At 47.4% G+C, this 24,222-nt stretch overlaps 2 protein-coding genes across 14 annotated transcripts in view; one reads left to right on the top strand and one right to left on the bottom strand.

The window, feature by feature from the left end:
* Positions 1 to 783: 783 nt before the first annotated feature.
* C22H17orf78 (chromosome 22 C17orf78 homolog) lies at positions 784 to 6,969 on the bottom strand. Of its 2 annotated transcripts, none has more exons than XM_085521987.1 (7): positions 6,855 to 6,969; positions 5,253 to 5,330; positions 4,269 to 4,535; positions 3,696 to 3,809; positions 3,039 to 3,178; positions 2,154 to 2,322; positions 784 to 1,157 (listed from the first exon to the last, which is right to left on the bottom strand). In XM_085521987.1, exons 3-6 carry the CDS (start codon positions 4,420 to 4,422, stop codon positions 2,176 to 2,178), a joined length of 555 nt encoding a protein of 184 aa, XP_085378113.1. In that variant the 5' UTR covers positions 4,423 to 4,535; positions 5,253 to 5,330; positions 6,855 to 6,969; the 3' UTR covers positions 784 to 1,157; positions 2,154 to 2,175. The 2 variants fall into 2 exon arrangements, with proteins under 2 accessions (XP_085378113.1, XP_015736632.2); XM_015881146.2 differs by lacking the exon at positions 6,855 to 6,969 and adding an exon at positions 5,609 to 5,755.
* The window catches only part of ACACA (acetyl-CoA carboxylase alpha), a 118,850-nt gene continuing 95,461 nt past the window's right edge, over positions 834 to 24,222 (top strand). For 3 of the 12 annotated variants that reach the window (XM_085521972.1, XM_085521968.1, XM_085521969.1), the window contains exons 1-5: positions 12,335 to 12,381; positions 13,219 to 13,471; positions 22,847 to 22,979; positions 23,567 to 23,705; positions 24,052 to 24,161. In XM_085521972.1, coding sequence (XP_085378098.1) covers positions 13,245 to 13,471; positions 22,847 to 22,979; positions 23,567 to 23,705; positions 24,052 to 24,161 — 609 coding nt within the window. In that variant the 5' untranslated portion in view covers positions 12,335 to 12,381; positions 13,219 to 13,244. The other 9 variants (XM_032448510.2, XM_085521971.1, XM_032448512.2 and 6 more) reach the window with 8 other exon arrangements.

The following is a 24,222-nucleotide window of genomic DNA, read 5'->3' on the forward strand; positions in this document are numbered from 1 at the left end:
CCCCCGGGGCTGTCACCTCGTCCCCATTAGTGATAGGACCAGAGGGGATGGTTTCAAGCTACGGCAGGGGGGATTCAGGCTGGGCATTAGGAGGTATTACTGCTCAGAAAGGGTGGTCAGGCACTGGAATGGATGCACAGGGAGGTGGTGGAGTCATCGACCCTGGGGGTGTTCAAGGATGTTGTGTTGAGGGACATGGTTTAGTGGGAGCTGTTGGTAACAGGTGAATGGTTGGACTGGATGATCTTTTAGGTCTTTTCCAACCTTGGTGTTGCTATGATTCTATGATTCTGCTGCTGGCCTGCTGCTGATGTCCCATTTTGTGTGCAGCTCGGCAGCTGTGATGGTGGTTCAGATGACATGCAGTGCTAGAGGGGCGCATTCTGAGGCTCACAGGTTGTTCCCATTCAGTCCTACAGATTCTGAAGTGTTTAATCCCTTGCATGGGAGCTGAAGATGAGAGCTGTTCTCTAACAGATAGATGCAGCCTTTGGCAGTTCATATCTGGAAGGTGAAGATGGCATAGAGATACAAACAGGGAATAAAGTAGAGATTCAGTCTGTGTGAGCACATGGAAACCACCTCAGACCTAAAGCTCACAGTGAATATCCACATTATTCCTTTGAGGCTGGGGGAGGTGGAAGTCTGCTGTTGTAGGATGAGTTCAATACATGTATGCTCTGAGCTGTTTAAGAAGACCAGAAATATTGGAAGCGATTTATTTTTCCTTCTTCCCAGGCCCTAAATGAGTGTGTAAAAAATAAATAGTTGAGGGAGGCAGACTTTGGAATGTCAATGAAATATTTATTGCTTATGCCAACAGGTCTGTCAAGTATCTGGGAATTAAAGCATGAATCCAGGTAGTTAATGGAAGGAATCAGCATGTGGGTGTCTTCACAGCACCTCGTTTCACAGTGAATTGATGCCATTGCTCCTAACCAGGTAAATGTTGCTTCTGATGTTAAGTCTGGTTCAGTCTGCAGCAGTTGAAGCTGTGGTTGTTTAAGCTGCTGATGTTCAATCTGCTGTTCCCAGTAAGTGGTGAGGAAGAAGATGATGCATTTTTTTAGGTAAAAACAGTGTTTCTCTAAAGCCTGCAGCATTTCATAAATAGGTTTTGTGGATGACGATAATTTGGGGTTTTCTCGTGTAGGGATCTGGCAAAGGAAGAAGAAACATCATGAGGAATACAAATGATCTCTTCCTGGGGAGTTACACCAGTGCTCGTGTTTTGTTTTTCAAATCAGTAATTAGTGGAGTGACATCTCCTGGCAGAACTAAAGGTAGCAGAGACATAAAAATCCTCCTGTCCTGACTCTGAATGGTTTTCAGCTTAAGAGAGGCCAGAAGGTGTTACTACCTGATGGCTGCTCAATGGCGTGTGTGAAACGACTCTCAAGGGTCCCAGTTTAATTTCCTCACCTCCCACTGTAGCACATTTCTCACAGCGCTGGTGCACTCCAGGAAGGTCTAAGTGGATAATTTGTACCGAATAATGAGCTTGTGCTCTGCCTTTTCCTACTCAGAAGTTTTAACAAATGAAGTAGTTTTCATTTCTCCCCTCGCTATTTACCGACAGCTCCTGCAAGTTAAGTGTTCTTGAGCAGTTTGTTCTGTGTGTGCAGAGTCTGGAGAGTTCTTTGTATGCCAGCAGGGCTAAGCTCTCCAGCCTCAGCACGAGGCAGCAGATGGGGAAGGTGGCAGACACAGTGTGAGGCAGGAGTAGAGTATAACAGTTCTACCTCAGCAGTTTGCTTTATGTGGTAGGAAGCATGGATTGAATCATTATTTCTTCATGAAAAGGCACCTTTAAGAGCTCATTTCCAGGACTGCAGGGATATTTAGGTTGTGTTTTTTTTTAAGTGGAAGGAAGTTTTCAAACATGCTAATTCTCGTCTAGATGTCCCCAGACTGAGCTGTGAAGGACAGACTGACCCCATGCATCCTCCCAGTGCTGACAGGACCAACTTCCTTCTGTCCTCACCAGTGGCTGCAGCAGGAAAGTACAAGGCTGAGTCCACCCAGCTTCCCTGGGGCACAGATGTGACTACCTGTGTCCTTACTTCCTAGTATCTCATTTTCACTTTGAAATTTGCTTGCACTGAGGCCTGCTACCCCTTACTCAAAATTTGCTTGGCACTAGTTTGTAATACCTGTGGGAAGGGATTCTGAGAGTCAGGCAATACATTGCACAGACTTCTCCTTTCTGTCCTTGGGTAGCTGGGCTGAGAGTGTTCCTGACTGGTGATTCGCTGGGATGGAGGCTGCAGGAGTGTATTTGCGTCTGATCCATCTGCTGCCAATCCAGTCAAGGCACAAGAACTTAGGAAAGAAGCAGAATCAGAGTTTAGTAGGAGATTGTGGGGGATACCAACTTCTCAGTACTAGGAAAAGACCATCTCTGTTTGGGCCATGGTGAGCATTAGAGGATGTTTAGGCATTCAAGTAATATGACTTCACATAAGTAAATTGGCATATCAGCCCCAGTGTGTTTAGATCTCAGTGTCTCCTTGCATGTATGTGCTCACCACTGTGCTAAAATAGTTCATACTACAGCCTGGAAAGCTAGAGAGTCTTACTTGCGCTCTTCCACCCCTAATCTGTCCTTCCTGTGACATCAGGGTACCTCTGACACCTGGCCAGCAGCACAAGGCTGTTCTGGGCTACCTTCTACAAAGCTGCCTCACACTGGCAGCAGTAATTTGGGTAGCAGCTGATTACAACCAAAAACACATGCCAGCCATTAGCAGTAGCTGCTCATGTGCTGCTCTGCTTTGCTGGGAAGGAGCAAGTTTTCCTCTAGGAGGAGCACTGTCCCAGCACATGAAGGGGTGTGTGAGATGGACGCAGTCAGCATAGCATGGTGACTTCAGGACACGTGCACATCTCAGAACATGTTTTTTTCTTGTCCCTCTGGGCTGAGCAGGTTCTGTCCATATCTGTAAATACTGTTCTCCCTTCCTCACAACTCAGTAGCTGTATTTCAGCTAGTCAGTGTATGGGACTGGGGTGAGAAGCTGTTGTGTTCAAATACTTACCAAGTGGCTTATTTCGTGTATGAAAAATATGACATAGCATATCAGAGGAGCTAACAGGATGCAAACAAAGAACACTTTCATGAAGATAGCTATTTTTCGTCTGATCAGTGAATCTTTGCCATTTGCGGATGGAATTCTCTCTAAAATGAGACAACAAAGGAATATTTGAGATGTGTTTGCAACTCTTTGATTGTTCAAGATCTTCATTTTGGTTAGGCTGGGCTGAATACAGTGGGCTGAGCAGAGCAACAGTGCAGGGTCTCCTATTGGCTCAGTGGAAGCTTTGCATCTCCCTGGAGTCTCAGAATCTTTTTACTTTAAAATACTCCAGATATCCTTCAGTTGCTGAGAGGTCCCCAGAAGCAGATGGTATGTAAGAGCTGCATGGCTCTGTGGAACATCCTGCTGAAGGCCAGTGAGGTTTTTAAGGAAAGCCAGGAGCCCTTGTTTGGACATAGGTGAAACTCAGAACTTAAATACTGTTTTCTTATTACAGCTGTGGATTCACAAGTGTCCCAGGACAATATACTTATTTGGGTTAGTGTAGTTGGTCAGAGAAATTACTGCCTGGGAGAACTCAGGCTGAGCTGTGTGTGTGAAAGGCACTACCCTCCATTAGACTGCTTTTGTAGCTCAGCAGGGAGAGCTGGTACCTACCTTGGGAAGGCTGTTGCTCTGGGTGCACACGTGGGGTAGATGAGCCATTGGAAAAAGTGTCCTGCTTGAGTGGTGTTGCTGTTACGGTGTGATTCGAAATCACTGCCAGAAACACTGGAAATGACAAGTTGTAAAGTTGAGATTTGTTGCTGTTTGAAGTGAAGAACCTGAAGCAGTTTCTAGAATAACTCTCATGCTAAAGCAGTGGATGAGAAGTGCTGGAGCACCCAGCAATTTGCAGTGCAGTACCAGAGACACGGGGCTTTCTTGCCTGTATGCCATTTCCCAGCATGCAGGATTTTCCTTCTGTATTAATATTGGAAACTATATTTGCAAAAATCTCCTGTCTCTCCCAAAAGAAGGGAAAACAGCAGCATGGAATTGTTCCATGACATGGACCTTTCAGCCATGTTAACTTTGCACCATTGCTCTCTCCTTAGCTTCAACATTTTGTTTTTAGTAAGAAGGTAGAAATAACTTTTTAAATAACCACTAACATATCAACTATATGTAGATGAAGCCTGCTATCCTTTTACGTACTTAGACAGATGTGTGCAACACAGGACTTGTTACCTTTGCTTCTGAAAATGAATCTTCGACGGAACTGCCTTCTCGTGGCTGTCTGTAAGAAACAGGTGTGGTTGTGTCCCCCGGCTGTGCTGGGGATGACCTGCAGGCTCTCCACGGTGCATTCCTCTGCTGTCCACTCTGTCACATCTCCGTGCATCTTCTCCAGGTGCAGCAGATTTACTTGCACATGGCTTTGACGACTAACGCATTCCAGAAATGTGACTTTATTGTTTCTGCTTAATGTCCCTCCGGTTTCAGCTATCCCAGGAGCTGGAAAAGGATAAGAGATAAATGTTCGTACAGGTTTCTCTTAGATTAGGGGAAGTTCCTCCCATGAGAGGTTCAAGCCAGCATTTAGTTTTGAGGGAAGCTGAAGAGACAGCTTGGTGTTAGTGTTACAGCAAGGAGAACTGAAGCAGATTCTCTGTTCTTATTTCCTTTGTTATTCTGTGCGTATGGTGGACCACCCAATGCTCAAGCATCACAATCTCTACACTCCCAAGGACAACACTGGTACCAGCTACCCTCACAGCAGCTTAACCTGCTGCAGGCAGCTCCCTGAATAGCGGCCAGAGGCCAGCCTCCTGTTTGGGGTCCTTGTTGCTTTGGAGTCTCATATTGGGTGGGAGCTGAGGCCCTCGGCCCGGGCACTCAGGTTACCAGGAGGTGGGTGCAGATATTCCTCTGTGTTGAGGTAGGGTTAGTTCAATCCAGTCCAGCTTTGCAGCAAGTCCTGCAGTAACTTTGCTTTCTTTGCTGCAAGAGTTGGCTGAAATTTTCAGATGTTGCACATGACTGCAGGCAAGTGACACCAACCCATCTAAACTCACTGGAACGATCTCTTTGGTTTCTAGTGATACAGGGCTAGAATTCTGCATGACCTCTGGAATCCTTTTTGGCCAGGTGGCTGAGGAAGAGCTGAGACAACAGAAAGTGTTGACCATACCACTGACAGCTGTGACAGCTCTCCTCCTCATGGGTTCTCACCTTGCAGGAAGACATCCAGGTTTCGTATGCGGCCGTCAGCCCAGGCACTTCCCACATAGCATCTGTAGTCCCTGAGGTCTGCAGGGTGAAGTGAAGGATGAGATCCTTTGAACTACGATGCATTAGGTCAGTACTACCCTCTTTTCGGTAACTACTTTTAAACATCAACGTTTTGCTGACAGCAAAAGTGCTACAATTTAGGGTGCGGGTGTATTCATTAGAGACTTTGTTGAGCATAGAGATTTAGTTCAGCATACAGTGAGGAGAAAAATATGTAAAATTAGTAATAATTATTCTTATAAATTTCCTTCAAAGTCCATATTCAGTTTGAACTTGCAGCTATGTGAGCAACTCACCTTCTCTGATGAGACTCTTGTGCACTATCACCAAGCTGAGTATTAATAGAATGACCATAATTGCACCTGCTCTTCACGGTCCTGAAGCCGTTTTTATCTTTACTGCTTTCCCTGAGCTGCTGTACAGGTGTTTAAGCAGATACTGTGCTGATTAGCAGAGCTCCTGGAACAGCTCTCTAATCATACATTCCTGCTGAAAACTCCTGTACTTTTATGATGGTTGACTCATGCAGGGCTTAAAGTGAATTCACCATAGATCGTACAGATTTCTAGTTCTGATCCAGTCCAGCAAAATGTGGACTTTGGTAAGAAATAGACCTGAAGAAAGACTTCTCTGTCAGCCAAACTCCTTTCCAATAGGTTTGTCCCAGGTGAGCTGTGGTCCTGAGCACAAATCTCAGGGCTGCACGCTGCAGTGGGTGATGCCGGTGCGTGGAGCTGGGTGAGGGCCCTGGGCACTGGGGCTGCCGTGGAGACGCCGGCTGCTATGGGCTCAGCTGTTCTAGAAGCCAACAGAACCCTCACCTCCACACAGCCCTTTGTGGCTTTGGATGACGATGCAAATGCTTAGGAAAGGGTGGCAGCCTGTGCTTGCCTGCTGTCCCTACAGAGTGAAACCCCACAACTTATGGGGCAGCGAAACCCAGAAAATCCTACAGCCAAAATGGGTGGGGAAACCTGGCCAGAGTGCAGCTGTAACCAGAGTCCTGGTGACATTGCTGTAGCTGCAGGGTGGGTTGGTTTTGGACAACTGGCATTTTCTACATGAGTCAAAAGGTGGCAATGGAAATAATTTCTTTCTCCAAAGTTTCTGGCTTTTAAGTGCTGAACAACACAGCTTTCTGTCCCCAGTCACAAGAGGAAAGGTAGAACGGTTTTGTTGAATCTGAAGAGCCCCCTGGTGTTTCATGTGACTGAAAGAGTCACAAGAGATGTGAGAAAACTGCTAAATATTTTCCTGAGGTGCCAAGTTTGTTCATAAGTGACACCCAGTTACCGCAAGCTGAAACTACACCCATCATAAGGAATGGCTATAGAATAAACAAGAATGCCATTCACCACTGTCCAGTGTGGAAAATAAACAACAATTTGAACCTTCCTGAGAGGTGCAAACCCTCCTCCCCAACCCTCCCACCCTGAGCACAGTATACAGACTATGTAGTTGCAGATCCATGTTTAATCAGCAGTTGAATCCATCATTTTGGAAATAGTATATTCACACAAATAAAACAAAATGGTCACTCACTGCTCTGCTTGTGAAATGCAGCGCGTAGATGTCTAAGGGAGATCTGTCAGGATCCTCTGCAGAGGAGGATTTCATCATCTAGTCAATGAGCATGTTCTCACTCGGTGCATGTGGGCATGTGTCTGTAGTATCCATGGTGTGTGTTAGGGAGGGTTCCTTTAAGATGTGGATAAGATCATTCACTAACATATCCCCTTTTAAAGTGCTGTTTCCATATTTGTTAATGCAACGTTCTCAAGATTGAACTCACCAGGAATCCCATGTTTTTCAGCCTTCTAAATAAAAACTCAAACATGTAGAAAAGGGAAGTCAATTTTAAAGAATTCCAAACAACTATATGCACATTTTTAACACAGCTGCCTAATGCTGGTGCTAAGTGTTCCCATCCCATCCCAGCACTTGGTTTCACTTTGTGATTCCTTCTGCTGTTTCTTTGGGCTGGCACAAACCAACTCTGCAGATTTGCAGCACATCTCGGGACACTTCTGAAGCAGTGAGGGAGCTTAGGGCCAAGAGCAGTGTACCTTATGGACAGTGAGCACTGGCAGCTCAGCCACCAGCCAGAGGCAGGGTCATGGTTATCCCTGAGAACACACAGCTGCTGTTGTGAGGGTTCGTATTTCATTTCTGATGTTTCAAACCTTCTGCAAATAGCTAAAACATGATTTTGCTTTACAAATCAAATCTGACCTTCTCTGCTCCTCTCCTGCCAGGACACGAGCTGTGCCAGTGTGCATGGCGTCACCAGCCCCTCACCTGGAATGATCTCTGGGCTGTTTGCAGTGGTGATGTTGTCAGAGGCTGGTGAACAGCCATGGAACCCTGCTTTGGCCTCGTGGAAGGTAGGGATGTTCTCCCTGTATTGTTTTTGAGAATCATTTACTTGCATTATTAATGCTACAATTGCTTTTTTCGAGAACCTGAGGGGTTCCACATGTAAACAGCACGTGCATTTGTAAGCCACGCAATGTGCTGTGTCCCATGGCTGAACATTGTGGGAAAAGGATGTGTGTTTAAACAACACCCCTTCCTCCCGAGGAGCAGAACTGTGCTTACAATTCCCTGCTACAGCAAAGTGTCTGAGATCTGTGGAGCACTCTGTTCGTATTACTGCTGTCTGCTATTGGAAGCTTGAACGCGTTTTAAGCAGTTCTTTTAACTATTTCAATCTAAAGCTATGGGAACCTTAGGATGCATTTCTGCTCTATAGCAATGCCAGAAATGTCACTGAATGGCCTAAAAGCAGGTTGTGATTCAGCATTGCAAATCCTTATTGCTGGGTGCTCCCTACCCTGCTCGTTATCCCTAAATCAGACACTGTAATTCCTCTCAGACGGTGTTCCTATTGAATTCCAGCAGCACTTTCCAAATCTCTTTTTCACATGGATCTATTTCTCGCTGTTTTCTTGCATTCTTTTCTCTCTTTGCCCTTGAACTAGAGAGTTGCTACAGGCTTTAATGCCGTGTAGCAATCACTCCTCCAGCCTATTTGGGTAGCACAGGGATGACATGGGCAGGGCAGAGCAGCGTGCAGGTTACAGCATGACTGTGCTCATAGAGCCGGGCTGAGCCAAGCACTGTAACGTGGGGTAGGTAACGCTGTGTGTAGCTGCTGTCAGTACTGCGGGCACTGCCATGCTGGGCCACGCACCCTTTGCTCGGGGCCATCACCATCCTTTGGTCAGCTTCACAAACCAAGCAGCCGTGTCTCCGGCTGTGCACACAGCTGCCCGGCCTGCACCGGCTGCCCTGTGCCCGCACAGACCGCGGGACCTGGGACACGCGTGTCCGTGTGGCTGCCGGACCCCGGCGCAGCGCAGCGCTCCACGTGTCCGCGGTGCCCCAGGGCCGCGCCAAAGCAGCGCGGGAGGGAGAGCCCCCCCAACATTGGCAGCAGCCAATGGGCGCGCCGCGCCGAGCCGCTCAGACCATCCTCATCTCCTCATTGGCCACGCCCCGCGGGCGCCGCCCGATTGGTCACGCCCCCCGCTTGGCGCCCGCCGCCAGCCAATGGGACCGCCGGACGGCCGGGCGGCGGGAGGGGAGGGGTTAGAGGTGTTTGACCCGAGGTAACCCCTCGCATCACACCACCGCGCCGCTGGGGGCGGGGCGGGCGCTGGGGGGGGCGGGGCCGGGGGCGGCTCCGGGGCTGGGGGGGGCAGCGCCGCGCCCCCTGTACCGACACTGCCCTGCACCAGGCCGGGGGCACGAGGCGCCTCCACTGCGCCCGGCACCCTGAGGTGAGCGGCGAGACGGGCCGAGCCGAGCTCCGTGCGGCGGTGCATGGGGTGATGAGGCCGAACCGCGCTCGGGGAGGTGGCGGGGCCCGAGCCGCGGGCAGCGCGTGGGGCCGGGCCCTGCCGGCATCGAGCGGCCCGTCGGGGATCGGGAGGTTCCGCCGGCGTCCCGTGGGTGTGCGGCTCTCGGGCTCCGATCGCTCCTCGGTCCCTCCCGGCCTCCGCGGCGTGGGATGCGGGCGGCGCCGCCTCGTGCGCGGGATGGGCGCGGCGGGGCCGAGCTGCGGGACCCCCACGGCTGTGTCCCTCCCGCAGCCGGCGGTGGGCTGAGCTCATGGGGCACGGCGGGGCTGCAGAGCGGGGCCGGGCCTTGTGCGAGCACCGGGACCGCGTTGTCGCGCTGTTCTCTTTCTGTGCTTTCTTTTACGTTTTCTTGTCGGGGTGCTCGGGTGCGATGTACCACGTTGATAGTTGGTTCCGAGTGATATTGTCCATCCCGGAGCTGCGGGTACTCGGCTGTGCTGGGGTTCTCAGGCAGTGGGAGTTGGACGCAGCCCCGAGTGACTTAGCAAAGTGTGATTGGTGTGAATGCAGGCTCTGCTTCTTTATGCTTCTTTGGTGGAAGAGAGAGAAACGTTTTACCCGGGGAGACCTGGAAGTGCATCCCCCTAATGGGCATTAAGCTGTCTGTGCATTTCAGGTAGATGTTGTGAGCCCTAAAATCCATCAGGAACTTCCACCTGTGGATGCATGCAGGAGTTTGCAAACCGTCTTTCAGTGCAGGAAAAGCACAAGATTTTCAGTGGGCGTTGGATGGTCACTGAGCGGGGTGTTGGGGGCAGGGAGTGGGGCAGCGTGTGGTTGGGGCACAGCACACATGGAGCAGCCACCCTGCAGGAGGGAATGGCTCCGGAGGTTGGTGGGCACAGAAGCATCTCTGCCCTCTGGACTCAGCTTCCAGCCCTCTGCAGGCGCCGTGCTGCTCTGCTCAGCAGTGTAAATCCTTTTTCAGAGTGGGGTGGCTTAAAAAACGTTCAAAACTTAGTTTCTACCTGCTGTTAAATAAGCTTCATGCTTGGGTATAGTTTACAACAACAAAAGCCATCTTAAAGGAATAGTTGTCATGAAAACTTATAAGATCTAATGTTTTCATATGTGTGTTTCTTTGTCAAGCCAGATTTGTTTCTTGATGGCTGGAGAGTTGTGGAGAAGTGATGAGTTTTGCTCTCCCTCAGGCCAAAACAAGTCCATCTATGAATTTGCACTGTGGAGTTTTCATTGCTCGTAGCATTAGGCATACAACGAGCATGATTTGGATATTAAATGCCTTAATGTCTGCAGAGCTGAGGAGTTAGGAACATGCTATGTAGCTCTGGCTGCTGATGGGAGGTAGTTCCTTCAGGAGGGAGGAGTGTGGCTCAGATTCTGCAAGATAAAACTGTGATTTAACCCATGTTTGTGTAATTGAGCAGGCGGGCGGTGCGTGACATTACATGTTCTTCATTACATGTTCTTTAATCCCTGCAAAATGGAATTCTCAGGATGTAACCTGCTGTTGTGTACGGTTTCTTTTAGTGTACATGTGCAAGGCAGCCCATCTGACAACAGTTGCTACCTGCAGAAATAAGCCCAGGGCATGCAGGGAGACAGACAGTTATTTTATAGTGACTTGTTCCGTGTTATTTACACACATGGAATGCCTGTAAAGGGTTGTGGTGCACAAGCAGTGTGGTCGTGCTTTGCTGGGGTAAGGAGCTGCATTCCAGCCAGGCTTCAGGAGACCAGTGCAACACAGTATGCTTTGATGGAACACTGGTGTTCTGTTTGCAGCAGGGAGAGCAGGAGGCATCTGCAGAGACATCTCTAAGAAGTTATATGCTTTAATTGCCCCCTGGGAACATTACGATTAAGTAAAACGTGGATAATGAATGTCAACGTACTGAAAACAAGCTGAGCTTCTGTCCAGTTTGATGCCAGTTTGAGTTCACAGCTGGTCACAAGGCTTCAGCAGAGCTCACGGCTTTGGGACACACCTACAGGGGTCAGAAATGCATCAGTAAGTGCACCTGAGTGGGGCTTTGTGGGCAGCTGAGCACCATGGGGCTGAGCTGTGTGCATGAGATGCATCAATGTGGCTGCTGGAGCACGGCGCTGGGATTTGGTGCTTCTCATGGAGTGTCTGCCTGAAGTGCTTCCCCTGTGTGGCTCTGCTTCCTTCTTTACTTAAGATAAAAAAAACAAAGCTTAGAAAATATAGTTATTAAAGCGTAAATTCTTTATGGTTAAGGACATCTCCCTGTAAAATGAACTGCCCCTGGCCCGGGTGAAACTGGAGTTTGTGGGAGGAGTGATGTCAACACAGAGTTGGATCTGAATAATTCAGTCAGTACGGTCATGGGAAAATTGCATAAGCCAGTTGGATCTGTTTTTAATTCTCAGTTACTGATGGGAAGAAAGAAATGGTGCTCAAGGATTGCAATGTCTATAAACTCCTTGTCTGTGTTCTAATTAGAGCCTAGGTCGTGTCCTGTTAAGTGTTATAACATGGTCTGGTTTTGCCTGTGTACCGGATGTAAGCTGTCATGTTCCCATCAAACTGCTCGTGGTGCATCCCTGTGCTTGCCCCATAGCATGGCCCATGTTGGCAGGGCTGACACAGCCCTCTTTCCTTTGGGATGTCAGCGAGGTGCTGAAGGCACCAAGCCCATCTTTTCTGCTTGGTAACATACCTGGGGAAGGGCTGGGGCCCTGAGGGCTGCTCTCTGCCTCCTCCTTGTCTGTAGTGCTGCACTGCCATTACTGCACTTTCTTTTACAGGTAACTTGGTTTCATGGTATCCCAGCTGTGTTTTGTAGCTCCTGGTTTTTCACGAGGGTTCTAATTATCATTGGGGTTTGCTCTTGACCATCAGATTCAGCTGAAAGTGGCAGCAGGTTGAGAAGTTCAGACACAGCAGAGGGGAAAAAACCCCATAAGCTGGTAGCACTGACACAGAGCATCATTTCCTACAAAAACAGTGCAGAGCTGCACAGAGGGTGTTGGGCTCTTCCTATCCTGTGTGCACTACCTGAGCCATCCCAGGTTCAGCTCCTGTTACTCAGTGGCCCCAGATGTGTGGACCTTTCTGTTCTTTTTTTTCTTATTATTATTTGCATAAAAGTTCTCTACTGTTTGTTTTTTTTTTTAAACGCATGCAGAGTGTTTTTATAACAATATTTACCTGTTAATTCTTTTATTTTCCAGTTCATTTTGGAAGTGGATAACTGCTCAGATTGCAAGAATAACAAGAGGTTAGTGCATAAACATGCCTGTTTTTTTTTAATTGCTGGATTTCCATTTGTGTGTAGATGCATCAAAGTTGGGCAGAGCAGAACGTGGCAGACAGTAATTTACCATCCCACCTGTGTTGGGCTGTGCTCTGAGGTACTCCTTTGTTCTCCTTCTCTCATGTTCTTTCTTTGCCATTTGCTCACCTCATAGGAAATTATACTAGTCTGTTCGTGGCAGTTGTGGCACTCAAGAAAGCTTCAGAGCTGGTGGAGATTGTTCAGTGTGAGCATGTAGCTGGAGCAGAGAAGGGAAGAGGAAAGGATGAATGGAGTGAGCCTTTGCCCTGTGACAGTGCTGTGTTGTTGGTGCTGTTAAAGTCATCCTGCTGGTAACTTATCCTCAGATGTGAATGAGCTTAGAAGATTGAAGTCTTCATAAACTTGGTCATTTCAGGTTGGGAATAATGCAGTCCTGCATTGCTGTCAGGGAGCTGTGTGCTGTCTGCTCCCCAGTTTTCAGTAGGTCTGCTCAGATTCCTGAAAGAATCCTAAGTAACATGGGGTCTAAGAATGCCTTACCTTTTCCTCTTCTAAGTACCTTTTGCAGTTTTGTAGGTTTTGCAAAGACTAGCAGGTTTTGCAGCTGCTTTGAATTCAGAGTCCTTGTGCAAACAGAAAAGTCAATGATTGTAACAGAAATCACAATTCCCTGGACTCCTGTCTGGGTTCAGCTATTGTGTTCTGGTGTTGTACCATTGCGTTTCCAGTTGAAAGCAAACCTTGCTTTGCCTTATTTGTTTTGCAATAGGAGATATTAACCTCAAGTTTTGTTTTTATTCTTTCTTTTGCCCTTTAAAGTGCTGAGAGCTCAATTTGGAGGAGCCATGGAAGAGTCTTCCCAACCTGCTAAACCCCTGGAGATGAACCCTCACTCTCGCTTTATTATTGGTTCTGTGTCAGAGGATAACTCAGAAGATGAGACAAGTTCCTTGGTGAAACTTGACCTGCTGGAGGAGAAGGAGAGGTCTCTGTCCCCCGTTTCTGTCTGCTCGGATTCCCTTTCAGACTTGGGACTTCCTAGTGCTCAAGATGGCCTGGCAAACCATATGAGGTACAGATGAATATCTCAGCCTCAGTCTCTTACCCTATCAGTTCCCAAGGAAGTCCAAAGCTACCCCTTCCAAGCTGCATACTAATTAATCTCACCTTTGTATCTCAGTTCTGGATTTGGCCTCAAAGTTTTTGCTGTGCTTTGTGGATGATTTTTGTTTTGGGTAGAGAAAATTCTGATTAAAGAAATGATTGGTAATCCATGAAGTGGCAGTAAACCAAAGCTTAATGCAGTGGCTACTGCTTGCAGCTCAGGGAGGTGTTGGGTTCATAGCTGGGAGAAGGACTGTTTTATTTGTCCGTTTTGTTGGTGGTTGGCTGGGGCCAAAGGGTGGTAGTAGTCCATAGTTGAGAGCTGTTCTGGTCATGCTAATGGATGTGGTCAGATAGAAAACCTTACACAAATTTGCCCCTTTAAATTTGTGTAAGGTTTTCTATCTGACCACATCCATTAGCATGACCAGAACAGCTCTCAACTATGGACTACTTGTAACTGTATACATTTGAGGAACAGAAGAAGCTGTATGAAGACATAACCACTAGTGTGAAACAGACAACAGGAGAGCAAGAAAATCAGGCATTGTCTGCATGCAACTTCGAGGACACTGCTTGGCATGGGAGAACTATAATGCAATAGATGTGCAACCTTGAGCACCTCTGTTGTAACTTGCTTACCTTGGCATTCTGTTTTGAGGGTACTTGACTTTTAGTTAAATTGGAGGGAAATGCCAATTCAAATAAATTAAAAAAAAAGAAGTTACGGCATTAGGCTGTTTTTCTAAGATAAGGTTGGATGAATTGAAAGGGTTTTCCAGGATGGTTGTCTCTTCCATCGAAAGATTTCCAAATAATGTTTGCAGATGGAGAAATTGAGACAAGGCAAACAATTTGCCTGCAGTCACGGTGTGACAGTGAATTAGTGGAACACTGGCATTCTTGCTTACAGCTTTCTTTTGATAATCACAAAGGTGTAGCTCTTTCTGTAGCGTCAAAGACAAACCAGGTGAGGAGTTCTGTGCAGTGTTGCTCATACAAGTTGCAGATCCGAGGAAGAATGTGCCAAAAATCTTTCCATTTTCTGGTTAGCCCCACTGTACCACACAGGAAGGTTAGGTTAGCTGACCTCAGAAGCAGCCTGTAGTTGAGGTGAGTGACTGCTGCGGAGAAGCCCTTCTTAGGGAGCAATTATCTCTAAATTAGAGAACTGAGTCAGATGCAGGAGGGTTGTGTGAGTGCACCTGAGTGATCCGTTACCTCTTCACAGAGCGTGGCAGGCAGTGCACCTATTGCTCTGATGGCTGGAGCAAGGTGGTTACTTCTTGCAGTGCAGGAGGCCTGGAGGAGCAGGGTTGGTTGTCAGCTATCAAGTTGTTCTTCCCTCTCATGCTCCAGATCACTGAAATTTAGACACACTGTTGCTTTGTGAGGCTTATCAGTGAGACTGTCTATCCCGTCCTATAACACCGAGTGCTGGTGCCTGTACCTTCTGTGCAGTGGCTGTCCCAGCGCTTATCTTGATCTCCCAAGCAAATTTTCACTCCTGGAAGGAGCACCCTGTCAGTATGAAAATGACATTGCTAATTAGGGATGTTCTTCCTTGGTCATTAGCTCTCATGAGCTGTTGTTTTATAGCAAAGAAACTCATTCAAATAAAAAGCAACATCACGTTGTCGCTTCATGCAGCACGGGTGGGTGCTTCACTGCGCTGTTTGGTGTTTGCTCCATACCTGAAGCCTCGCAGGTCTTTTGTCTGAGGTTGAAAGTGCTGCTGAGGTCGGGTTGTGGTGCCTGACCGATAGGTCCTGGCCCAGCTGTGGGCAGGCTGAGTGCCAGCTCGTGTTTCTTCATCTGAGCATGAGGAGCGTGTGTGGCTGTGCTGCTCCATCTATCGCATTATTGATCTGGGTAAGTGTTTATGTTGTTGCTAAAGCCGGTCTTGCTGGGACAGGCTGTACAATACAGGCTTCACACCACTAGATATCTGTGCAGGCCTTTGACTGAGTTAGCTGGCTGCTAGAGATGGGATTGAGAAAGCCCTGATCTGATAATGAACTTCAGATCAGTGTCTGTTACACCAGTGCTTAATGAAAGTACATGCTGGGAGAATAGCTGTGCACATGAATGTTCTGATTCTTTCCTTTCTTTGACTGTATTTTATTTAATGAGTATCAGTGATAAAACATGTCAATTTCTTCCTTGCTCAGTTAATGATAGCACTGAACATTGACAGCGTGCATCCTTAAAGGAAGTGGTTGCATACAGGTTACTCCAATCAAATTTGCTCTTTGTTGCATTTTGCACCTCTAGGTGATAAAACTGGACGTCCTGTTTTTCCTTTGTCTTTTTGTTTCTGGTTGGAATTGTGTTGTTTGAGTTCAGTCCCACGGACATGCTTTGTGCTGTGCTGTGCAGGGGCTGTTAGTTGTGTTCCTGAGGTTTCAGTGGCAGATGAAGTGACTTCTCAGTGAATGCCACGTGGAGGGTACGTTGGGTCTGTTTGTTTTGTTTAATAAATTGTTCTCGGCTGGCGCTATATTTAATTCCTAGTTTTAAAGATAGCATCCAGTATCAGATTCTTGTTTAAAATAGAATAAATCCTGCATGCCTTCTGGTATTTGTCCATCAGGGCTCTGGTTTCATAAGCAGTGAAATGGGTGTACGAAATCACCTGGCAATCCACTTGTAACAACTAGAAGCCACGTTTTTAGAGGTATCCCAGCTCCTAGCTCTGATAGTGCACCCACAGAGATGCTGCTCTTCATGCTGAGTGTTATTTGGACTTCTTGGTGAATAGCCTCAATAAAATGTTTACTGAAATGTTTTCCTTTGCTTGTAATCAGTCGCTGTTGGGTAGTGATAGTGCTGCATGTTTCTACAAGCTGTTGAAATAAGGCTGTGCATCTTTGAGGAAGCCCTGCCAAAGCAAAGGGCTTAATTCCATCCCTTTCTCAGCCTAAGTGTCGCTGCGTGATGCTGAATCTCCAGGGTAGAGAACAACTCGGATCACTTGACACCCTGCTGTAACTCTGTCTTTCAGACCAGACATATGGTCCAACATGTGTGCCTGCACTCATAGGTGGGCCCCGCTGTGCTGCCTGTGTGAGGCAAAAGCTGTCAGTGATAAACTGTGCACATACCTCTCCCACCCACCCCCGTAGTTCTGGTTGGTACAAAAGATGCATTCTTTCTGTCCAAAACTTTGTGAATTCAGATCTGCTCACAGCTGCATAATGGTCTTTTACTGCAGGGCTTCCTCTGGGGAGTGTTAGGCTGTTATTCCAGGAACACATAGAATCCTCATGTGGATGTGAAAGTGAAGGTGTTTTGGGGTTTTAGGAACTGGAGTATGGATTTTGATTGAAATGTGGTGCTGGGAATTGGGTGCCGGGGTTTCAGCAGGAAGAGTGTGATGGAGAAATGGGTTCTGAAAGAGAAGTTTGAAGGAGAGGGAAGGGGCTTGTGGCCACAGTACTAAGCAATTCCTCTGTATTTTATATAGAGGAGTCCTAGCAGTGTGTGCTGGTTTGGATTCTTTGATTTTGGAACTGAAGTTCCTGCTTTAGGCTGCATACCTGCCTTGATTGCTGTTTAAAATTGCATCAATATGAATGTGACGTTATCTCGCCAGGAAGAGGGGGCCATTGTAATTTGTGCTGTATCCTTTGTTCATTTTCTGCAATTCCTGTGCCCAGCCTTGATTCAAGGCTGCAGTGAGGCTCTGTTGAGTTTGGTTAATGTATCGAGGCACTGACTTCTGGCAATCTCTGCTTTCAAGCCAACAGTTCTGTCTCTTTAAGGCTGCGGGAACGACTGTCTTTAACTGAGTCTGGATTGCTGCCTCCCAGCGTCCATTCCTCCGACCATAGCTGCCCTTTGCTCTGGCTGTGGAGGTCTGCATTGCCTGCTGGCCTACACGTGTGCTTGCTCCTTCCTTCTGCCTCTCTGCAGAGGGCTGCAGAGGCAAGGCCTGGCAGTGGGGCAGGTTTTGTGGATGCTCCACAAAGTCCTGCTGCCCGGACCAGATGCACGCACATATTACAAAACAGAAATCCCAAACTGATAAGAGCTGTCCTCCCTCCACACCCCGTGCAGGCCAAACATGGGAAAAAAAATGCATAATCTTAGGGTGTGAGTGTGTGTGTGTGTGTGTGTGTGTATGTGCTGCAGCCTCCTTACGGCTGCCTTGCACACACACCAGCTCATGCATCGCTGCCTTTGGAGCAAACTGCAGCGTCACCGTTAGCGCTGGGCATGTTGCAGTGCTGGGATCAGTGCAGGCTCCTGGCTGCGATGTGCGTCAGGTATGTCTGCAATCAGCGCGGGTTTTTCTCAGGACAGCAGGCAGGCTTCCCTTTTGTCTGCCTGCAGGCCGAGCCTCCAGGGAGGGGGGGTTGCTTTTCACATGCTGTTTGCCAGCTGGGTTCTGAATAGCGCTGTGGTTAGGGAGTGGGCTTTGTGCATGTGATGGTAAGTGTTGTGTCACAGTGACACATCCTCGTGTGGCGTGGTTCTGCTGGGATGCTGCAGCTGATGGTCTCCATTGACGCTGTAGCAGAAGCACAATGAGTCCTTTTAACCCAGCTGAAGCTGTTCTCTAACGTGAGGCTGCGTGTAGCTGTAGGATTTGTTTCCTTGCAGCTACAGTGGTTGGAAGCTATTAGGGCTGGGAGCTCTGGGTAGGCAAATATTTGGGAAAGAGATTTCACAAAGACTGTGAAATAAACACCAGTTACATTCAGTAATTGTAAATCTTAAGTCAGGATCAAAATCTGAGGAAATTTAATATCATGCAAGAATTTTATTTAGAAAGAGATGGAATGTACCATTTTCTGTATGCAATATGTGTCCAGTGAAGGCGCTGAGGATGAGGTGGGCTTTGCACATCCAGGAGAGGAAGCAGTGCAGATTTCATTGAGCTGAGTCTGATATTTCTTAAATCTCTGCCCTTGTGATGGCCTTCTGTACCCATTAGGGTACTATGGTTAGGCTGTGGTTGGACTTGATGATCTTCAAGGTCTTTTCCAACCTGGGTAATTCTATGATTCTGGAAACTGGAGTGTTGGTGGGAGCCTCCCAGCAGGGCTGGGGGAAGTGGGTGTCCAGGTGGGGTTGTGCATACAGGAGGAGCGGGGCCTGTGCTGGACTGAGGGGCTTTCAGTAACTAGGCAGATGTGTAACGCACTCCAACACAGCCTCTGCTTTTTATCTGGGAATTAATAAATTGTCAATCCAGAAGGGATCCCAGCAGTCATCTAGGCTGTGTGTTTGCCCCAAGGTCTGGTCATCTGGATGCTGAGCTGGTCCTGATCAGGGACTGCATGAACATGTTGTGAAACCTTGTTCCCACAGGCATCTGTACAGCCCTTCTGCCCACTGCTGGCGTTTGCAGTACTGTTTGAAAGGTTTTCTAACATGTGTTCTGTGTTATAATTTAAGTGCATTACTTCCTGTTCTCAGGAATCTTTCTTGTCCTCTTTTCCTGTATAAAGACTGTCACTAGGCATCCTCACCATGCCCATCCAGTGCTGGCCACCCCTTCACTTCCTGGGCTATGTTCATCAAACCCACAGTTATTTTCATCTGCTCTTCACTGGATGCTTTACATCTTTCTTTAGGGACTGTGCCCCAGACTGTTCCCTGTGCAGAGGAGAGCAGGACCATCTTATCGTGCCTTCCATCTGACACTCCTCTTGGCTCATTCCAGCACAACCAGTGTTATACAATGGCACGATGCTGATGCAAGTCCCCTCTGACCTGCAGGGCTGGGGCTTCTCTTTTCTTCTGCAGCCATCCATGTGGGGGAGGATGCTGTGGCTTTTGTGCTGCACCTCAGTGTCAGGAGCTTAAATCCTTCACCTGCCTGGCTTTAGTGTTTTTGTTTGGTTATTCAGTTTTCCCTCACTATCACCTGTTTGCTGTCTGGCTCGGATTTATTTCCGCAGTGATGTTCACCACCACAGCATGTCGCTGTCCTGCTTTGCCCTCATGCTGACAATGCTTGCAGGGATTGGATCTGCACAGAATTGTTTGCCTGTGCGTTATCAGACACGTGGCGCTTGCTGCTGGTCATTGCTCACACTGCCTGGCTATTCTTAGGTCACTGTTTCCTGCAGTGTCCTCACCTTGCTCTTAAGGCTCAGCACTGCCTGTCTTCATAACGTGTCTGTTTTCTCTGGGTATTTCCTCCTTTTTTCCCCTTCAAAATATTATTATTATTATTATTATTATTATTATTATTATTATTATTATTGTTTCCTTCCTGGATAATTGTATAGCTTTGCTTAGACTCTTGGAGAGCATGTGCCTCATATAAGGGCTGTGCTACCTGGGTATGGCCCTATGCTAGGGCAGACCCCAATGTCAAAGTGTAATTTCAAGGTATAATCCAGTTGCTGTGTTGAATTCCAATCCAGATCTGCAGTTTGTTCCTGCACATGCTCGGTGCTGAGCAAACAGCCATCCTCTCTGCAGGGCCCTGCAGGACCACAGCACCTTTGTTTGGGGGCTGTTTTTTTTTGTAGCGAGCCTGTCTTTAATGGGTGGAGAAACTGAGATGCTGAAATCCTGGCTGACCTGTCCCAGCCTCAGACTGCTGTTGTCTGTGTGCTCTGCTGCCCAGATCACCCCTGGGCTCTGTGTACCTGCATGGAGGTGCTTTCCTTGATGCCTCCCCACCCTCTGTGCACACCTGATACAAAATCCCACTTACAGAATGAATTCTCTAGCTGATGAGCACTGCAGCCTGCCTGTAACAGCTGCCTCTATGGCAGCAGGGGTTGTGCTGGCTGCTGGGGGCTTGGGGCAGGCAGGGAGCCAGCTGTGTAGCTGCTTCCCTGCGGGATCCTGGTGGGGCTCTGACACACAGCAATGAGCTCCTTACGTAACTGGGGGTTCCTCTGTCTCCGATCAGCTGCTTTCCCCCTGCACGGCAGAGAGGCTGCTCCACTCGCTGTGCGTGCTGCGTCACAGGAAGAAAGAGTGACAGAGGCTGGTAGAAGGCAGGGGACAAAGGTTAAAAGACTGAAGCAATCAGGGAAGTGCCGCTGCCTTAAGGAGAACTGTGTGAGCACCGGAGGCTCCGCGCTGCTCTGCGCTGCTGCGTTTTGAGCTGCAGTGCTGGAAAAACCAAAATAGCAGCAGTTGCAATCTGCTAATTCCTTCACAGACAGCATGGAGGAGCCTGCGGATCAGAGTCAGGAAATGATCTATCACATGCTGCAGAGGTAAGAGTTTCAGCTATGATTGTCTCCTCAGAGCGACGCCAGTCTTGGACAGAGGCAGTCGGGCACCCTGTGCTGGAAATTTGAACTGGTATTTTTCCATGTCACTTTTATCATTCTGAAGCCATCCTGAGTTACTGTGAGGTGTTTGTGCATGCAGTCTGTAAGAAAGGCACTGGACTGCGTTTTAGGTGGGGAATCGGTGTTTGTAAGCTTTGAGATTCTGCACAACCATTAACCTCTATAAACTGAAGGACTGGTGAGCATTTTGGAAGCTCATACCTAAGCAAGCACTGCGTGTGTGACCTGGAGAACAGCAGGGATGACTGTTAGTGATCTGCCTTTCGTTCTGTTGTGTTTAGGGCTCAGTGTTCTTCCTTCATTGCTGCCCAGCTTCTCCCTCACCTTATGCTGCAAAAAGAACAAAATCTTTCCTGCTTTGATGGTAATGGGCAGCCTGTGATTGCTAGTCAATCAAACTTGATGTTCTTGGTATACCTCCCATCACAGAGTAAACTGAACGATACTTGCTTATAAAGAAGCATTTGCAATTTATTCTGAATGATGGAAAATTTGGTTATCTTGTCATTTTTGCTGTAGGAATATCTTCAATTGTGTAGTAATTTGAACCTGGCAAGTTGGTCCATATGTATCCACGGTCTGTATCCATCCATGTTCACAGCTTCTGACCCCAAGAGTTTGGTCTCTTCTTGGTTGAGACCAGTTGCAATAAGCCTTCAGTGAATAAACCTGTCTCATTTATTTCTTGGTCTGCACTCCTCCTTTGCCAAGCTGTAGATTCTGAACTTTAAAGACAAATTTAAGAGAAGTTCAATCTTATCTATGCTTTTCCTCTCTTTCTTGCTTGCTGGCCCCTATCCTCAAGTTTGCAGGCCGTGATTATTGCAGTGCAGTCCATGAACTCTGTCAGCAGCCCTGTCAGGTACAGTGACACAGCCTGTTGGGATTACAGCTTGCTGGAAGAAGGGAAAGTGTTCCTGGGAAGTACCTCTACAAGCTCAACGTGATCTCATGCCCTTGTCTGGATATCAGCCATTGCCTCTGAGACAGGTTATTGAACTGGGTGTACTTTAGTCTGACCTGGTACAGACACTTGTAGTACCCAGCATGTCGCTGGGAGACAGTCTTCTTTCTTAGCACGTGTTAACATCACGCTGTTACTCTCCCCTCTATTACCTTTCATTTCTACATCCTTGGCTTCAGGGGTTGCTCTGATATCTCTCTGTGCTTAGAACAGTTTCACACTTCCCAGTTAAGCTCCGGATTTGCTTTCTTTACAAGATCTGTAACTTGGAGCTCTCTACCACCTTGACTGTTTGCCATGGGAATATTCCATGTGTAAGGTAAAGATTGATGAGTTGAAATTCAGCTCCAGAGCACTGTGTGAAGTGCCATAGGTGTGCTTCTCTTATTTTGAACATCCTGATAGAGTCAGGGCTGTGCAGCAGTGGGCTGGGACATGTACAGCCGGGCCTGTCCCTGCTGTTGTTTGCCCTTCCTGCCCTCCCAGCAGGTCAGTCCCTTTCTGCCCCATCTCTTCCCATCTCCCCAGGCAGTTGCTCAGTGCTTCAGCTGATGAAGGCAGAAGATGCTGAGGGTGACTATGACTCCAACTGAATGCACAACTCCCAGGGCCATGCCTTGCTGCTGGGCACATCCTTGGGAAATGGTTGAAGTAACCAGGCACAGGGATGGCAAAGCCTCTCGTTTACACCTGAAGTGTATTTGCTGGATTATAGGATTTCCTTGTGGAATCTGATTTAGTACATTGTTTTACCAAAGTCACAAAACTTCATTGTTTGTCAGCTCTCCTGGAAGACTGAGAAGCAGCACGGAGTGTGGTTTAACACAGTTCAGTGATGGGCAGCGATGTGCAGTGAACACATTTTCACCTGCTCATCTATTGACATAACTTGAATTGCTCCATGTGGGCTGACATGTGCTGAGATGTAACTGCAGTTCATTGCAAAGCAAGATCATGATTATAAAAGCTGCAAACTGAAAGTGGGGAATGTTCTGCTTGTCTTGGGGAATGGGATCAAGGGGACAGGTAGAAATTATCACTGTACCTTGGTTTGTTTGTGTTCACCTGCACTGCAGTGTTGCTTTTTTCTGTCCCCTTCAAATTCCCTTAGGCCCAGCATGTCTGGTTTGCACCTTGTAAAGCAAGGCCGGGACAGGAAGAAAGTTGACGTGCAGCGGGATTTCACTGTGGCTTCTCCAGCAGAATTTGTGACTCGCTTTGGAGGGAACAGAGTTATTGAAAAGGTAAATCACTGACCTTCTGAGCTTTGCCATATTGCATTCCTGTTCCCTTCTCTATAGCTGTGACTTCTTTTTATTCAATACTGCATATTGCAGATGACAAAATACTGAAATTCCTGAACTTGTAACATGTATTTCTGCCTGTAGTCATTCTGTTTCGATTTTAAACGTGATAAATTGTTTTAGTTTAATGTGGCAGGAAAAAAAATATCTGAATGAGCCTCTGCTGATAGAGGAGAACTTATAGACAGATACAGCAAATGCAGACTGGACGAAGCACTGAGAGTTTTATTCCAAAATACATAAATACATAACAATGAGGTCCCTTCCATTCAGGTAACAAAAGTTCTAGCAACTCATGCCAGTTCTGAAGTGCCCCTCTGTTCTTTAATCCCAACAAAGCATAAGGCATTAATATCTTCATGGCTAAGCAAAAGCTGATTCCTTACTGAGCTGAAAGCTGGCTAAGGAAACTGGACAACAAAAAAATGGCTTGAAAGAATCTACAGAGAAAAATGACTATTTTTATTCTTGCTCAGCATTTTGTGCTATTTAGACTTTTGTCTCATTGCTGCATCTCATATACGCAGGTCCTGATAGCCAACAATGGGATTGCGGCAGTGAAATGCATGAGGTCGATCCGGCGCTGGTCCTATGAGATGTTCCGAAACGAGCGGGCAATCAGATTTGTTGTCATGGTGACTCCTGAGGACCTGAAAGCAAACGCAGGTGAGTGAAGGTGCACTGAACTCTGTGCCCAGAGAGATGCAAGAGGCTGAATGGACATCCACTGCATCGTGTGCTGTTCTGTCTGGGAACAGATTGAGCACTTTAAATACTTTTGGAGTGATTTTTTTATTAAGTGCTTTCAGGACACTAGGTTTAATTTTTCCTGTAGGGTATTTTATTGTGTAAGAAATACCGTTGGATAATTGTCATTAATTCCTAGGACTGATGAGAGAGAAACTTGGATACGGATGTTCAGATTTGCTTATGCCGTAGGTTTGGGAAGTTTTAGACCAAAGTACCCTTTACCAGATCTATGATCTAAGTATAACCTTTGTTGCATTTACAGAATACATTAAAATGGCAGATCACTATGTGCCAGTTCCAGGAGGACCAAACAACAACAACTATGCAAATGTGGAACTCATTCTTGATATTGCTAAACGCATTCCAGTGCAGGTGAGAAATGCCACAGTTTTCAAATCATGAAGTAGCAGTAAAGATCCCCCCTCCTCAAATG

Source organism: Coturnix japonica, chromosome 22, assembly GCF_054131305.1.
Source record: "Coturnix japonica strain WE chromosome 22, WE-NBRP24, whole genome shotgun sequence".
Classification (NCBI taxonomy): Eukaryota; Metazoa; Chordata; class Aves; order Galliformes; family Phasianidae; genus Coturnix; species Coturnix japonica.

Coding starts and splice junctions, on each gene's coding strand:
- C22H17orf78 (XM_015881146.2), bottom strand. CDS start 5,666: ATGGTCATTCTATTAATACTCAGCTTGGTGATAGTGCACAAGAGTCTC. Junction 4,536..5,252: donor CCTGGATGTCTTCCTGCAAG/GTGAGAACCCAT, acceptor ATCCTTTTCCAG/CTCCTGGGATAGCTGAAACC. Junction 3,179..3,695: donor AGAGCAACAGCCTTCCCAAG/GTAGGTACCAGC, acceptor GTCTCATTTTAG/AGAGAATTCCATCCGCAAAT.